Here is a 17,217-nt window from a genome sequence, read left to right on the forward strand (position 1 = left end):
AGCGCCACTATCCCGCTGTTCCTCGACCTGGTTCGGTTTCCCTGACCTGCTTTTGGGGGGGAAATAAAGGGGAAAAAAATTTCCTTTATTTCTCCCCCAAAAAACTAGGTGCGTCCTATGGTCCGGTGCGTCCAATCGTGCGAAAAATACGGTAGCTAACAGGACCAGTGGTCAGGGATGATGGGAGTTGTAGTCCCAAAACATCTGGAGGACCGAGTTTGCCTATGCCTGTTCTAGGACACACTGCAACCAGGGGAGAACAGGCGGATGCAAAGCAGGGCTGGTATATTCTGTTACTGGGGCATTGCCCCTCTCTCAGTCACCCCCCCCCACCCAATCTGTCTACCTTAACCTTAGCTAAAACCACTCCTGGGGTTGGAACAGCCTGCCAGCATTCTCTTCATTAGCCCCTGTACAGGCATAGGCAAACTCCAGCCCTCCAGATGTTTGGGACTACAATTCCCAACATCCCTAGCTAACAGGACCAGTGGTCTGGGATGATGGAAATTGTAGTCCCAAACATCTGGAGGGCCGGAGTTTGCCTATGCCTGCCCTTGTAGAACTCAGTAGGAAAGAGGATGGTGGTCAAAGCCAGAATTAGTTGGCTCTTCCTTTCATTGGCTCTGACTCCCGCAATGGCCAGGCTCTCTGCTTTCTGCCCTACCAGCCCTAGTGGGCACTAGTCACCCTGGGTGTTGCTCAGGAAGGTGTGTTGGCCAAGGAGACTCCAGACCGACCGACCAACCAACCAAGAGAGCTGCATTTGGCCGCTGGGCCTGAGGATCTCCACTAGGGCAGTTCCGTTGAGCAAAACTATATGTTTTCAACAAAATAGTATTCCACAAAACAGATAATCTGGAGGTGCCCTCTGTCTCTCAGAGTACATGGTGTGAGGTACCCCAAATTGGGAGTCCATGGGATGAACATGAATGCAGATTAGGCATGCTTTACCACTCCACCTGGTGACAAGAGCAGGAAGGGTGTTAGAAAGTTGAGCTGGCACAAACCTGTGGCCTTCTCCCAATCTCTCTCTGGCCAGCATCTTGAGAGGCAGAGTGGGGTGAGATGAAGAAATAATGTTTGACAGGCCCTTGGCAAAAACCTTTGGCAAAAAAAGAGAAAAGAATGTGTTGCTCTTTAGCCAGCAGATGGCAGCAGCAGGTCATTTATATTTTTAAAAGCACTAAGCCTACATTTATAGTTTCATGGACTTTTAATTTTTCCCTGTGTGTTTATATTTTCCAGGGATTTTACTACAAATGCCAACAACATTCAAATTAATCAAACGGAACCTTTGTGGCACAACTACTTTCTGTGTGGAGTCAAAGGAATTGAGGTAAAACAAATTCAGTATGCATCATTGTAGTAAGTTAATTTTTTAAATTAAAAATGTATTGGGTATGTGCATCATTTAAAGTGGTTTTTTTTAAAAAAAAACAACACAATATAACAAAGTATTAATTTAATCATTTAAAATGCATTATAGTTAGATTTATTTACAGATAAAGCACCATGGCTACAAAACACTTTCAAAATTTATGGTCTCTTGTTTCAAGTTTTCAGGCATTAAAATGTTTCTTCTTGCTGTGAGTTTTTGAAAGATTTTTTCAGAGCTCCAGGAGTAGAGTAGATTAATAAAAGTGTGACATAGGAATATGATAAACATTTCAATAATAATAATAATAATAATAATAATAATAATAATAATAATAATTTATTTATACCCCGCCCATCTGGCTGAGTTTCCCCAGCCACTCTGGGTGGCTCCCAATCAAATGTTAAAAACAGTACAGCATTAAATACAGTGGTACCTCGCAAGACGAATGCCTCACAAGACAAAAAACTCGCTACACGAAAGGGTTTTTTGTTTTTTGAGCTGCTTCGCAAGACGATTTTCCCTATGGGCTAGCTTCACAAGACGGAAATGTCTTGCAAGTTTGTTTCCTTTTTCTTAACACCGTTAATACAGTTGCGACTTGACTTCGAGGAGCAACTCATAGAACGCGGTGTGGTAGCCTTTTTTGAGGTTATTAAAGACTTTGGTGATTTTTGAAGCTTTTCCAAAACTTTCCCGACACCATGCTTCGCAAGACGAAAAATATTGCAAGACGACAAAACTCGCGGAACGAATTAATTTCGTCTTGCGAGGCACCACTGTATTAAAAAGTTCCCTAAACAGGGCTGCCTTCAGATGTCTTGGATAGCTGCTTATTTCCTTCACATCAGAAGGGAGGGTGTTCCACAAATTTTAACTCAACATTATAAACTGGAAATCCTGGGTTAACCCACTGAAATTAGTGAAATTACAGGTGGGCAGAGTTGGGGAGTGGGGGCTCATAACCATATTTACTTGCAGAAATGCCCTGTACCAGGGACAGGAACTCTTTTTCGGCCTGAGGGTTACATTTCCTCATAGACAAGTATCATTAAGGGACTTTCAACCTGATCCCCAGTTGGATAGAAGTGCCTGATTATAGCTCACCGCTTGGTTCTGGCCTTGAAAAATCAATCTTCCTCCTCTACCTTTCCCCTCTACTCGCCGTTCCTTGTGTGCCTTGTCATTTTGGTTGTGAGCCTAATCTTAGGGTCTCTCTGCTTTGGGAGACAAGAATTGTCTAAAAAGTAAGATAAAAATACAGTCGGAAAATGGCATATACTGTACTTGAGTTAAACAGCGCTTAGTTAAATGAAGCAGCATGCAACTATATTCAAGGGCTTGCAAATCAGCCAGTGATTTATTGCAAAACCACATTCTATCAGGTAACCTGTATAGGGGCCCGGAGAGACAGTAAACTCCAGATTGTTTCCTGGCTCCAAGGGGGAAATAAAATTTGGGGGGAGATTTGTGCATGCCGAACAGAGTTCCCTATAAAGAAGGTGATGCCTATAAAACGTTAAAAAGAAAGTAAGTGCAAACACAGCAAAACCCCTTAAGCAAAACATTATTCAGCTGGAAGTTGCAAGAGAACCCAAGGACATAAACGTGTTTATATTAAAGTGAACGTACTATCCTTTTGGAAGAGAAGTGCTGCAAAGCTTGGTAAAATCCACGTTCAGTTCTGAAACTGGAGTCAGGCACCCTCCTCTTCTCCCCCACCCTCCCAATGTTAAACATTGCGTGATAGGTTTGCAAGTGTGATCCCCTTTCAAGGCAATTCTGCCGATGAGTTCCTAGTTAAATATATGACTTAGATCTTTCTCCCCTGCCTCTCAGTCTTGTCTTCTGATGTTCTGTGTGGAAGTGGTTGGCAGCGACAGTGCTTGAGCTAATAGTTTGTTTGTGTGTCTAAGAAAGGGAATTTTTATGTGGGTCATTTGTGGTGGTGATTAGGACGTGTTGAACTAGAGCTATTTTCTGTGGGTGCTGCAAGAATTCCGCAAGAACTGTCTAATACTGGAATGATGTCAGGGTGTGGGGGAGGACAACGTTTTAAAGTAAATCAGACTTTGCAGAGATCACAAACTTTCTCTTGGAAATCCTCACCTTTAGTTACAAGTTTATAAGAGCATGTGAATCTTACTTTGCCGGACCAGATCACCATTCTATTTCATTCAGGTCTGTGTTTGTTTGTTTTTGAAGGGGACAAACAGGCTACCCTTGGTGGGTAGGCCTGGGCGATATATCGCTATATCGCCCAGGACTGGTATGAGGAGCAGACCGTGATGTCGGCTTCACTCAGCGGTATATCCCTGGTGAAGCCACCACCACTCTGAGTCCCTCTGCTATCAGTGTCTGCTAAGAGTTCCTTCCTCCAGCGAGCTTTGCTAGCAGAGGGACTCAAGAGCAGCGGCAGTTTCACCAGTGATATATTGCTCAGTGAAACCACCATCGCACTCTCCCCTAACACGATGCAGAGGGAGAAACAAGATATAGCCTCGAGGCACCGTGAGCCGGCGGCGGGATGGGGGCTCTGTGATACTGCGAGGAAACTGGCGCTCCCTGCGGTTAAACTGGCGCTCCCTGTGAGCGGCAGGAGCGCTGGGGCTGTCTCAGCTGGGGAGGGAAAACAGGCAAGCCCCACTCGCAAAATACTGCTGGCCCTCAAACCAGTCCTGGACAATGTATTGATACATCGCCCAGGCCGCAGCCTCCTCCTCCTCCTCCTCCTCTTCTTCTTCTTCTTCTTCTTCTTCTTCTTCTTCTTCTTCTTCTTCATTTGTACCTTGCCCATCTGAATGGGTTACTGCAGCCACTCTGGGTGCTTTTCAACATATATAAAAACATAACAGAACATTAAACATTGAAAAGCTTTGCTAGACATGATTTATATGCCCCCGGTCCAGATCGCAAGTGGTGCAATTCACCGGCCCCACCACCTGGTGAGTGTGGGCTCACAGCTCCCATGAGCGCCACCTCTTGTTTTTGCTGGCCGCTGCATTGGGCAAGCCGCAGCAGCGGTGGTGGTAGTAGTAGTTATGGCAGTGGGCCCAGTGAGAGTGGGCCCTTACAGTTGCTCCATTATATCGCCTGCTGGCTCCAAGCCTGCTAACAGCAGGTGCTGGTAAACAGTTGATGAAGATGACCGCTATCTCTGTTTTTCCTCAGCATATGAAACCTCTGAGCATGGGGGTTCCACTTAGCTACCATGGTAATAACCACTGCTAGACCTGCCTTCCATGGTAATAACCACTGCTAGACCTTTTCCCCTGTTCCTTTTAGACTGAAACCCTAAACATACTTACTATCGAATGTTTTTGTTGTTTAGTTGTTCAGTCGTGTCCGACTCTTTGTGACCCCATGGACCAGAGCACGCCAGGCACTCCTGTCTTCCACTGCCTCCCGCAGTTTGGTCAAACTCATGCTGGTAGCTTCGAGAACACTGTCCAACCATCTCGTCCTCTGTCGTCCCCTTCTCCTTGTGCCCTCAATCTTTCCCAACATCAGGGTCTTTTCCAGGGAGTCTTCTCTTCTCATGAGGTGGCCAAAGTATTGGAGCCTCAGCTTCAGGATCTGTCCTTCCAGTGAGCACTCAGCGCTGATTTCCTTCAGAATGGATAGGTTTGATCTTCTTGCAGTCCATGGGACTCTCAAGAGTCTCCTCCAGCATCATAATTCAAAAGCATCAATTCTTTGGCAATCAGCCCTCTTTATGGTCCAGCTCTCACTTCCATACATCACTACTGGGAAAACCATAGCTTTTACTATACGGTCCTTTGTTGGCAAGGTGATGTCTCTATGGAATAAACCCCTTTAAATGCAGCGAGGCTGCAATCCAATGCATTTACTTGGGAGGTAGGCTCTGTGTGTGTGTGTGTGTGTGTGCGCGCGCGTGTGTGCTGCAGCCCTGCCCACTGCCATTGTATACCTCCTCCATTACCCTTGAGAAAATGCACCTGCCCAAGGAAAACTAGTTCTTCACCTCTGCTGAATAGGCTTGGCCACTGTTAGCTAAATGTTCTTGAACAAAGTTTAGGAATGTAGAAAGCTGCCTTAGACTGCGTCAGACCCTTGCTCCATCTAGCTCAGTATTGTCATAAAAACTGAAATCAGCAAAACATCTCCCTACATATATATGTAGATGCTGGGGATTGAACTTGGGGCCTTCTGCAAAGCAGATGCTCTACCAGTGAGCTATGGTCCATCTGAATGTTATATAATTTACAGTACATTTCCAAGCACAATTCAAAGTGTTGGTGCTGACCTTTAAAGCCCTCAACAGCCTCGGCCCAGTATACCTGAAAAAGCGTCTCCACACCCATCGTCCATCCCAGACACTAAGGTCCAGCTCCGAGGGCCTTCTGGCAGCTCCATCACTGCGAGAAGTGAAGCTACAGGGAACCAGGCAGAGGGCCTTCTTGGTAGTGGCACCCACCCTGTGGAACGCCCTCCCATCAGATGTCAAGGAAATAAACAACTACCTGACTTTTAGAAGACAACTGAAGGCAGCCCTGTTTAGGGAAGTTTTTAATGCTTGATTTTTATTCAGTTTTTTTATATTCTGTTGGGTGCCGCCCAGAGTGGCTGGGGAGGCTTGGCCAGATGGGCGGGGTACAAATAAAATTATTATTATTATTATTATTATTATTATTACAAAACAGTAAATAATGGCCAAAGTCTTCCATTCCTCTCAGTACAGCCAATTTTCATAGCTAATTTCCCCCCGTCTTCCTTAAAGCACCACAATGGACTGCAGTCCCAAGGATGCTAAAGAGTATCTCAGCCTGTGATCCAGGAGAGATACTAAAATAGTCAGGCCAATTCATCCACTCACTGAAATATGTAAAGCCTTGGGCAAAAGTTAAGTTGCTTAGTACTATATCATTTATCCATTTCGCCTTTCCAATATGTTTTTCTTAATTTAATATTTCTTGTCAGGATAAGCCAGACCACCTACCAAACACAAAGCAAATAGATACATGGAAAAGGAACTCGCAGTGTGCTTTAGTAGAACTTTTTTTTTTCCAGTCAAGGGCCACATTCCCTCTGGACTAATTTTTTGAGGGCCACATTCTGGTGAAGAACCCGAAGTGGCCAGAGCCCCATATTTTACTCTCTCCTTTTCCAACGCCCCTTTCTCTCTTCCTGTCTTCCCTGATCCATGGACTGCAAAAAGAGGAGCAGATTTCTGCTGCCAAAAGTCTGAACCGATTGCTCCCAAAACCTCAGGCAACCCAAGCTCCTGGAAATTTGTCTTAAATTGTCGGTAAGGCACCATGCCTGTGTCATATGCGATTGTCCAAAATAATTTCTGTTCCATCTGCAGTGGAAATGTGAAAAAAATCTGATGCTCTTTCCTAGGAATCGGAAATATTTCAGCCTTCTGCAGAGCAAGTGTTTACGGCTCCCAAAAATGAGAGGCCAGGAATTTAAAAGATTTCTTCGCCAGGTCTTCTTTCATCTCCCAGAAGGAGAGATTCCTAGGAAGCAAGGGGTGGGGGGGAGAGAAAATAATAATAATTGGGAAAAAATGGAGAAAGGATTGCTTCATTTGCCAGTAGGATTGCAAAACATGGAAAGAAAAAGACACACAATTGCTAACTGGGATGTTGAAAGTGGTGATGGATGTGTGTTATTTTGCTATTTGCTTTCTGACTGAAGAGCGACATGTACAAAAATGGAATTTGCATGCTCCTGCAATCTCCCATTTACTGTAGCCTGGGAAGCAGCTCCTTTGATGCAGCTGTAATTGATCGCATTACTCCTTTGTAGGGCCACTGAAACTGCTACTTCTCACTGGACCCAATAGTCTCAGCAGGGCTAAATTAACCAAAGAATTTAACTTGGTCAACAGCCCAACTCCATCTACTGTTTGCCATTAACAGCCTCTGAGAGACTGTGCATTCATTGCATCACTGTGCAAATGTACAATTGGCTGCATCATACAGAATGTAGCATCCACAAGTCTGTTTCCATTTCCAAAAAACCCATCCCTTTTTTTAGTTTTTATTGCCCTGTGGAAGTGCCAGTCACCTCACTTCGGAAGCCCATGTCAGCAGAACTTTCTTCAAAATAAAAATGGATAAAACTGCTCTCAGATCTTCAGATGAAGGGCAGTATACAAACTTAATAAATGATAATTATAAAAATAAAGCCAAGCTGTTAGAAATTAAATGGAAAACATGGACGTTTGTGCCTACCACTGTATGTGTGTATATATAGCATGGCATTCACATAGCATGACATGTAAAAATTTCAGTGGAGCAATTCTATGCATAGGTCTGTTTCTTGGTGCAAGATGTTTTGAAGACATCTTATTTTTAAACAACTTGACAGAGTCTTAACAGTGGAAGAAATATTCAAAACATACCAGTTTGTTCTAAAAACACTGATTTGCTAGTTGTCATCAAAAGCAAAGCAACTTCAAATAAATTCTGCCAATAATTTTTTTGCTGGGGAAAATCAGATGTACCATTAAAAGTGTTTTTTTATGTGCTGTGTTCTGTCCAGTTAGTAGTGAGAATTCTAAATGCCTGGCCACAATTCCCTACCTCTGTGATAATATCTGATATTTATTAATACTTTCTCCATCTGTACCAACAAGAATAATATATTTGATATCTATTTGACTTGAAGGCATTGGCATCCCATTTGGCATCTGGTCTAACTCATAAAACTTCCACTTGGCTAAAACAGGTCTTTGATTGACAATATGTGGACTTTGGGGGAAATTGTTAACATATTTTAGCTTATGAGGTTGCTGGCCCAGTAGCTCGTCTGCTGATCTTGTACTAGGAGTCTGGGAGTTTAGAATGATTACTTTCTACGGTAAGCCACAGACCACTTAAGATGGCTTTGTCCCACTATAGAAAAATGGAACTGTCTATGTACAACAATTTCAGTAAAAACCGGCCATCTTTTCAAAGCCCAATATTGAAATTTCTTACTGAAGTAAAAGTGGTTTGCAGAGCACTTTTTATAGACTTACCCTGGCTGAATACAGTGATACTTTGGGCCTCTAAATAGCTGCTCTATAACTGAAAAAAAATGGGGCAAGGAACAGGGGGATGTGGGTTTTCTTTGGATTTTTCCTTAGCTACTGGTAAGTTGTACTGGCAAACACCTGTTAAGTTCCTATTTCTAGTAAGTTATTTGAGGTAGCAGGAAAGAGGGGTAGTTGAGCAACATAATATTATTATTATTAATGATACAAGAGCTACCCACTCTGGAAGAATGGCAGATGAAGGTGATGGACTATATGGGATTGGCAGAAATGACTGGCAGAATCCGAGACCAGGGAGAAGGGTCGGCGGAAGAAGATTGGAAGAAATTTAAAGACTATTTACAGAAATATTGCAAAATTAATGAATGTTAGAATGATGTCGGATAGAAATTAAGTGGTTTCCAGCTGTAATGCATTAAGAGAATATGGAAAAAAAGGTTTAGAAATAGGTTTAAATTTATTGATAAGGATTTGCTGAATTAACAATTTGAATTGGAATACAAAAAAGGGAGGTATGAGGAGGTCTGGGAAATAAGTTAATGGAAAATAAGTAATGATATTTTATGTGTGTTTTTTAAACTATTTTTATTTTTGTATTTTTGTTCTTTTTTCTTTTTGATTTTTATTGTATTATTATTGAAAACTTTAATAAATATTCTTTAAAATATTAATAATAATAATAATAATAATAATAATAATAATAATAATAATAATAACAACATAGAGGAATATCCTGATGTTCTCGCTTAGCAGTGATTTGCCAATACTGAGCGAGCACACAGAGATTACATTGGCACCCTCACTCAGCAATGGCTTGCCTATATTGGGAGTAGGAGATCCGAGAGCTTTATGGCAGGCAGTAGGCATGGGACTGGCTCTTTGGGGGGCACTCAGTTCCCAGGACAAGGAAGATTATAGGTAGTGGTGCAGGTATCCTGGCTCAACTGCCTGCAGCAAAGTTAGGGAATCAGTGTCTGTATTCAGTGAGAGCCACACCTATAAAACGAGGCGTCCAGAAGGAGTGAACTGGGCTGTTTTTGCATCTCAATGCATAAATGGAGCACTGAAGTTTTTTGGAAGAAGAGCGGACACAAGAAAGCATGGTGTTTGGGAAATAACCTGTGTTTTCAGGAAATATTGAGAGTACAGTGGTACCTCGGGTTACAGACGATTCAGGTTACAGATGCTTCAGGTTACAGACTCCACTAACCCAGAAATAGTACCTCGGGTTAAGAACTTTGCTTCAGGATGAGAACAGAAATCGTGCAGCAGCGGCGTGGCAGCAGTGGGAGGCCCCATTAGCTAAAGTGGTGCTTCAGGTTAAGAAGAGTTTCAGGTTAAGAACGGACCTCCAGAACGAATTAAGTTCTTAACCTGAGGTACCACTATACAGTAGTACCTCGGGTTACATACGCTTCAGGTTACAGACTCTGCTAACCCAGAAATATTACCTTGGGTTAAGAACTTTGCTTCAGGATGAGAACAGAAATCATGCTCCAGCGGCGTGGCGGCAGCAGGAGGCCCCATTAGCTAAAGTGGTGCTTCAGGTTAAGTACGGACCTCTGGAATTAATTAAGTACTTAACCCGAGGTACCACTATAACTGGTTTATAGAAGGTATACTTTAACATAACAAGAAACGCTGCCATAGCAATAGTACCCTTTTAAATGATAAGTTTTAAAGGACTGGCAGTGTCAGCCTTAGCTGTCAACCTATTAAGTGGTTGGGAGTGCGGTGGGGTTGGCAAGGGCAAGGCAAAAGTAGACTATTGTAGTCTCAGCTTTTTGCAGGGATACTACCTGACCCTCTCAGGCCTGCTACTGGCCCAGCATGTTATCTCTAGTTCCCTAGAACTACGTGGCAACTTAAGGGCTGCGCATCATTAAGCCCCTGGTTCTGGATCCATGGTAGGGTTGGTTCTGGAAATTGCCTTCAAATGTTACATTTTCCCTGCGAGAAACTATGCCAGTCCTGCCCCAGTGTTAATGTAAGAGCCATTCTTTGCTTATTCTATAATGAACATGTGTGCCTGAGCTTATTGATTAATTTTTGTAATTCCCCCCTTGCTGTTTAGGATCATTTCAGTCTTGACAGCCCAAGCGGCATGAACTGCCTGGTAGAAGGCACCATCCCTCCAAGTTCTGGCCTCTCGAGTTCCAGTGCCTTGGTCTGCTGTGCAGCACTCGTGACCCTTATGGCAAATGGGAAGACTCTTCCAAAGGTACCGGACGGAAGGCGGGTTGGGGGGCGGGGAGTACAATTTGTGAGAGACCATGTTAAAATTCAACATGGTTAAATTTCAGATGTTGTTGGACTGCGACTTCTGTCATCTCTGACCTTTGGCCGTTGTGTTTTAATTTATTGGAAGCTGCCCGTAGTGGCTGGGGTGGCCAGTCAGATGGGGAGAATATTAAGAATAAGAATAAGAATGCTGTGCTGGCTGGGGCTAGTGGGAGGTGTAGTCTGAAAACATCAGGAAGACATCAGGCTGGGGAAGGCTGATTTGTATGAACGATTTAAAAAGAAGCTCAGGATTGTTTTCACAATGACCTGTTGGATAGCTCATTGCAAAATGGAGCAAGTATTGTTGGCCATCTTCTGTCTAGCATGGAAACGCATGTTAAAGGTGCTGTAAAAAGGTAAAGGGACCCCTGACCATTAGGTCCAGTCATGACCAACTCTGGGGTTGCGGCGCTCATCTCTCTATTGGCCGAGGGAGCCGGCGTACAGCTTCCGGGTCATGTGGCCAGCATGACTAAGCCGCTTCTGGTGAACCAGAGCAGCATGCGGAAATGCTGTTTACCTTCCCGTCGGAGCAGTACCTATTTATCTACTTGCACTTTGACGTGCTTTCGAACTGCTAGGTTGGCAGGAGCAGGGACCAAGCAACAGGAGCTCACCCCGTCGCGGGGATTCGAACCGCCGACCTTCTGATCGGCAAGTCCTAGGCTCTGTGGTTTAACCCACAGCACCACCCGCGTCCCTCCGAAAAGGTGCTGTAGGGGGATATATTTTAGCCTAGCCTAAGCCTCCTTACATGGCCTTGTCTTTTGGTCTACTCTTAATAGTTCTGGTAGTTTGATAACAACCAGACAGTATCTGGTTCTCACAACATGCAGGAAAAGTAACAAGTGAAGTTCAGCATAGGAAGCTGAATTGCATGCATTGTTCCTAGCAATTGATAGACTCCTAACTGACGCCTGTTGCCCCAGACCACACCCAACACCAACTGCAGATGCTTGAATCTGCTGTAAGAGCATTTCCTTGCAAGTGCCATTACTTGCAAGGTGCCCTTTACTCAGGTGTTGTGCAGCAACATTGGGCTCTCAGGCATGTATTTTGTCAATGACCTGCTGTTTGGGCTTGGACCTTCTGGTGTAGATCCTCTTGAGGGCTGGGGATGACTTGACATTCCTCTCTGACTTTGTCAGGAGCCCACCTTGATGTACCTCCAGAGTGACTCCTGGAGGCAAGCCCAGGGAAGCCGCTCCAGGTTCACCAGTGCCGGATTTGGGGTGGGTGGGTTGCCTGCTCACCTGGGATCATCATTCATCAGGAAGCCTGGGTCAGAGCAAGTCAGAGCCCAGCGTGACAGATTGACATCAGGATTCCAGCAGTAAGGTCACTCGGTTCACTCCCATTCTTTGGTCCTGTATGTTTCCCCCTGTTTTCTTTTAAATCAACTATTGGCACCCTTAGGAGCTGTTCTTTGGCAATCCCTAGGAGCTGTTGATGGGTTTTCAAGAGGAGGAAAATATATCTGATATATAACCTGCTCCCCATACTTTAACATACTTTAACTTTAACTTTAACCCCCATACTTTAACTTTAACATAAGATTGTGGACAGGGCTTCAGGGATCAAACCTTGAAAGTGCTGCATATTTAGCTTGGAAGAAGAACCCACACGTTATCAAAATATCCTGATCAGAAAAGTATTGTCAGTGTGTTAATGATGCCAATTCAATATGGTTCTTCCTTTTAGTGTGGGTTGTGTTTCTGTACACTAAAGAGAATGAAGGAAGACTAAAAACAAAAAGCATTGTGTAGTTAAAACTCACATGAAACATTGACTCTGTTTTATTTTTAAAACAACATACTTTTGTCTTTTGGAAGTAAATTCAGAAAACAGTTTATGCTGTGTCTGATTAATGTGTTTAGAAATCTGCATTGTCTCCACTTGCCCAGATTTTTTCTTTTTAAAGGTCATCATGCATGCACAGTGGTTTAGAGAAATCTTGGATACTGTCCAACCAGATACACAGTGCTAACCATTTTCAGCATTGAGGCAATATCTAGCTAACGTCGCATAGTGTTTAAGACAAGCGTGGGGAACTCTCTTCAGACATAGGGCTGCACACCCACCTGAGTAGCCTTCTGTGGGGGCCATGCCAGTGGTGGGCAGTGGCAGAGGCAACTGTGAGCAAAGCAAATAATGTAAATTGTACCTTTGTGCAAAAGGCTGGTTTCTACACACATTCACACAACCCTCTCTATACTCCATCCAGGCAGCCAAGAGGTGTTCAAGCACTGAATGAAGTAGGGATGATGAGGGGTGTGGCTTGGGCAGAGTGGTTGTGGCTGTGACCTGGCAAGAGTCCCATGGACCGTATAGAGCAGGCATAGGCACACTCAGGCCCTCCAGATGTTTAGTACAACAATTCCCATCATCCCTGACCACTGGTCCTGTTAGCTAGGGATGATGGGAATTGTCATCCCAAACATCTGGAGGGCCGAGTTGGCCTATGCCTGATTTAGAGAATCCTGACTGGCTGCTTTTGCCTCCCAGGCCGGAGGTCTCTCACCCTAAGTTAAGATAGTGAGCTGTGAGGTGGGGAAGTTCAGCTTTCATCTCTGCTACAAATTTACTGGGTATCCAAGCCAGTAGACCACTTTGGATGTAACCCTAAAATACGATTTAGTCTTCCATGAGTGAGCCTCAGTCTTTTGCATGCTCCTTCATTACCTGTGGGGAGGAATTTGCAAGCATCTGCTTCTTCTTTTCAACTAACCAGAGTTCCCTGTTAGGTTCAACGTTGTTAGTTTAAATCAAAGCATGGCCTTCCAGATGTTGAACTACAGCCCCATCATCCCTGATTACTGGCCATGCTCTCTGGAACTGGTGGGAACTGGGGTCGAACAACATCTGAAGGGCTTCAGTTTCCCCATGCATGGTTTAAACTCTGCTAAGTGAGCAAGCAAAGATAATGGGGGACAAATTCATTTGGTTCATCTTTTAAGGCGAACTTCCCAAATTTACATTTTGCACACCAATATGCAAACTAAAACACAGCTGTCATTTGAAATTAGCGCTTCTCCAAATTTTGCTGTTCAAATTTCCAACCAAATGATGCGTACAAAAATGTATATATTAGTAAAAGTAATGTACAAAAATGCATTCTGTTAAGGTATTTTGCATTGCAAAAATGCAACGCAAAATACATATCACATTTGTCAAAACTGTATAAATAGTGCATATGTTGGGAGATATATACACAAAAATGCATATGAATTTCTCTGTGGATGCTCTTTAAAATACAGAGAGGGAAGAGCATGGAAAGATTCCTCCGATACTCAATATCTCTCAGCCAGAACTTTGTTCTCTACTATGGAAATGGCAATACTTGCCTACTTTTCAAAGCTGCTGAAAGAAATATTGAGGACTTACCTGCAATATGCATTTAAAGCAGTGTAGTTCCATTTTAAAGAACCACAGCAAACCACACTTCCCAAGATTCTTTGCAGGAAACTATGATTGTTTAAATAGTGGTATCATAGTGCTTAGATAGATAGATAGATAGATAGATAGATAGATAGATAGATAGATAGTGCAGACAGAGCTTGGGTTGGCTTGCTGGAATAAGAGCCATTAAGCTTGATTCTTGTTAGCTCCTATCAATGGGACAAAGTAAATAGTTTGTAGTAGGTAGAGAAGGGGAGCCATTGCTCCTCACCTCAGACACTGGGGATTCCACTGGTGATTCCCTTTACTTTCCTCCAGGTAAGTCTACAGTTGTCAATCACAACAATGCAGGGACACTGTGATGAGAAATCTGCCCTCCACTCCTGACCCCAAATGGCCTAGCCTTAACTGACATGGGTCCTGAAGTGGAGGGTCAGTGCCCTGAGTGGCTCCACAATTGAGAGGACCCTCGGCAAAATGCCCCCCCCACCAGCACCACAGGCATATTTGTTAGTTGCGATAGCAGCATTCTCACTGAACCACCATTTAAAGTTCCCACAATGCTCTAGGGTAGGGATGGCCAACACCATGCCCTCCAGATGTTGTTAGACTGCATCATCCCTGACCATGTTGGTTGAGGCTGATGGGCATTGTAGCCCAACAACATCTGGAGAGCACAGCATTGGCTACCCTTGCCCCACAGCATTGAAGAAAGTTTAAATGGTAGCTTCCAGATCTAACCATTTGGGGCAAGGTCAGGGTGCTGGGGTCTTGGGAGCTGCTCAGGAATGCTATGTGCCAACACTGGGCCTGTGCTTCTGCGAGCAAAGTCCTTGCAATATACTTATCTCCCCCATCAGTTATAAGGATTGGCATTTTGCTAGCATTTAATAATGGATCGGACAAAAGGTTAGTGAGCAGACATGGAGCAACATTAATTTGAGTGATGGACTTAATGCAGTCAAATGCTTTCTGCTCTGCCTGGCACACACAGTTGGTTTGGTGGTGGTTGCTTTTAATTCACCAGTTGCTACATGATGAAAGACTTACAGGGAAGGTGGCAGGCAAGATTTTTATGTCCTATTCTAAGCCTGCTAAATATAGGAGTTCCCATCATTCAGAAATGGTTACTTTTTAAACAGAAAGGAAACCTGAATCCTTAAAAGAAATGTTTTGATTGTTGTACAGGACTGTTGTGAACATTTTCAAACATTTTTATCCCTCAAAAATTTAAAACCATGTTCTCATTTTTCAGTTTTGATTAAAATTATAATTATTTGGCATACTCAGAATAAGGGGGGAGGTTAACTTTATAATTAAAATCATGTGTATGGTGCAGTTTAAGTCACACGAAGTGCTTGATAAATCCATTCTAGAAAATACAAATGTTCAATATAAAACTCCACCACATTAGGCATTTGTGGGTCTAATTTCTGCTAGTCAAGAAAATTCTGCTTTGTACTTAACAGTGTATATGCTACTCAGTTCTCATTGTCAATGTGTGCACATTTTCCAGCATTAGTTGCAAAAGGTGCATGTTGACTGGGCAACATACAAAAAACCCTGTCCATGTTTTCATTGTGCAAACTTTCCATGCATTCCTGAGCATGTGCCCAATCCACCCATATATATGCACATTCTCCACTCAGCTCATGCTAACCACAAACATATATCAGGTTTTTGTGTGCGATAAAGTGCTTGCTGTTTTGAGAATATACCAAGCAATTGCCTGTCTCCCATTCACTCAAATTGTTGTGCTATTTTTAAGAGGTTTTAAGACTTTCATGAGTGTAAAGATTTCTACAAGATTAGAATGCTGGATCTTTCATATGCAATATAGTTTAAATGATATTGTAAACCAGACTGAATTATTAAAGTCTGCAGGCAAATTGTGTAATTCAGAGCTGCTGGTTTTTAGCTTGCAAATGCAGTTTAGCCTTTCACTAATTTTCTAAAGGCCTTTTTGTATGTGAATCCAAAGATAAGCATACCCCCCCCCCAATGTAACGTTAGCTGGGCTTTAATTGGGTTAAATGCGTCTTCAGAACATGTTTGTGGATAGTTAGACACATTAAGAAGCCAGGATTGAGTGCAGTTTCCTGTTCTGGGTACACCCAGTTCCAAACCAAGGTTTGCTTTGCATAATGTGTGAAATGGCTCTCTGTACTTTAGATGGCATGTCACAATAAAAATGTGTGAATTTTTTATACCTAAATGCAAACTTGTGTGTGTGTGTCAATTAAACCTATTCTAAAATGTTAACATATCAAAATAGTTCTGGTGGGACATCTTGCCGTACTCCAAGTTACTGGCACATAGCTTGTTTTCTGGTACACCACGATCCTTTTGTTCATCTAATGTAAAATCACATTCCTCTTGTTCTCTGTCAAATGTTAAATATACAGGGCTTTACCCATTAGTCTAGTGGCTTCTCCTAAGGCTCCTTCCTTCATGGACCCTTTTGGACAATAGCTTGTAAGGAATACTAAGCCATGCGCAGTCTCTCTTTCCCGGACAGGTTTTTTATGTGATAATTTGGCAAAAGGTGCTATGATTGGCTTGGAAGGCGAGAGCTTGGATGAAAGTAGGCCAGTCTGTCGGAAACAAGCCATAAGTATTTTAAGGAGAAACAAGAGTCCTTTACAGGAGGGTTGGGTAGAGAATAGATTAGGATCTACTGGTAGATCTTGTAGCTTGATTTGCATTAGATCAGAAAGGTTTCTGAAGCTTAATTGTTCAACAGTAGCGACTGAAAAAAGGCAAAGTCCTCCCTTCTAAATAAGGTTGCTAAATCTTCATTTGAGTTAGTAGATTCTGTCAAAAATTAAAAATTTCTCAGCAGGTATGAGCAGTCAGTCTCAGCCTTCTGACGTTCCATTTTGCACGTCCCTCTGGTTTGTGTAATTGAGAGTTTTAGTGAAACAAAAAATACCGGTAATAATCCCATAAACCTGAGGTCTGCCCATTGCCTGCTGTGTGGGATTGTAACACATCATAATGCACAAGGAGGATGATAAATAAGAATGCACATGGCAGCAGGGTGAGGGGAGGAACACTGCATGTTAGAATGTACCTACGGTACTTGCATAGCTGTCAACTTTCCCCTTTTCTTGCGAGGAATCCTATTCGGAATAAGGGAATTTCCCTTAAAAAA

At 43.1% G+C, this 17,217-nt stretch overlaps 1 protein-coding gene across 3 annotated transcripts in view; it reads left to right on the plus strand.

The window, feature by feature from the left end:
* The window catches only part of GALK2 (galactokinase 2), a 73,576-nt gene that overhangs the window by 10,272 nt on the left and 46,087 nt on the right, over window positions 1–17,217 (plus strand). For 2 of the 3 annotated variants that reach the window (XM_028707261.2, XM_028707258.2), the window contains exons 4-5: window positions 1,246–1,336; window positions 10,456–10,602. In XM_028707261.2, the coding sequence (XP_028563094.2) occupies window positions 1,246–1,336; window positions 10,456–10,602 (238 nt within the window). The remainder of the gene's footprint in view (window positions 1–1,245; window positions 1,337–10,455; window positions 10,603–17,217) is intronic. The other variant, XM_028707260.2, reaches the window with a different exon arrangement.

This window comes from Podarcis muralis, chromosome 14, assembly GCF_964188315.1.
Source record: "Podarcis muralis chromosome 14, rPodMur119.hap1.1, whole genome shotgun sequence".
Classification (NCBI taxonomy): Eukaryota; Metazoa; Chordata; class Lepidosauria; order Squamata; family Lacertidae; genus Podarcis; species Podarcis muralis.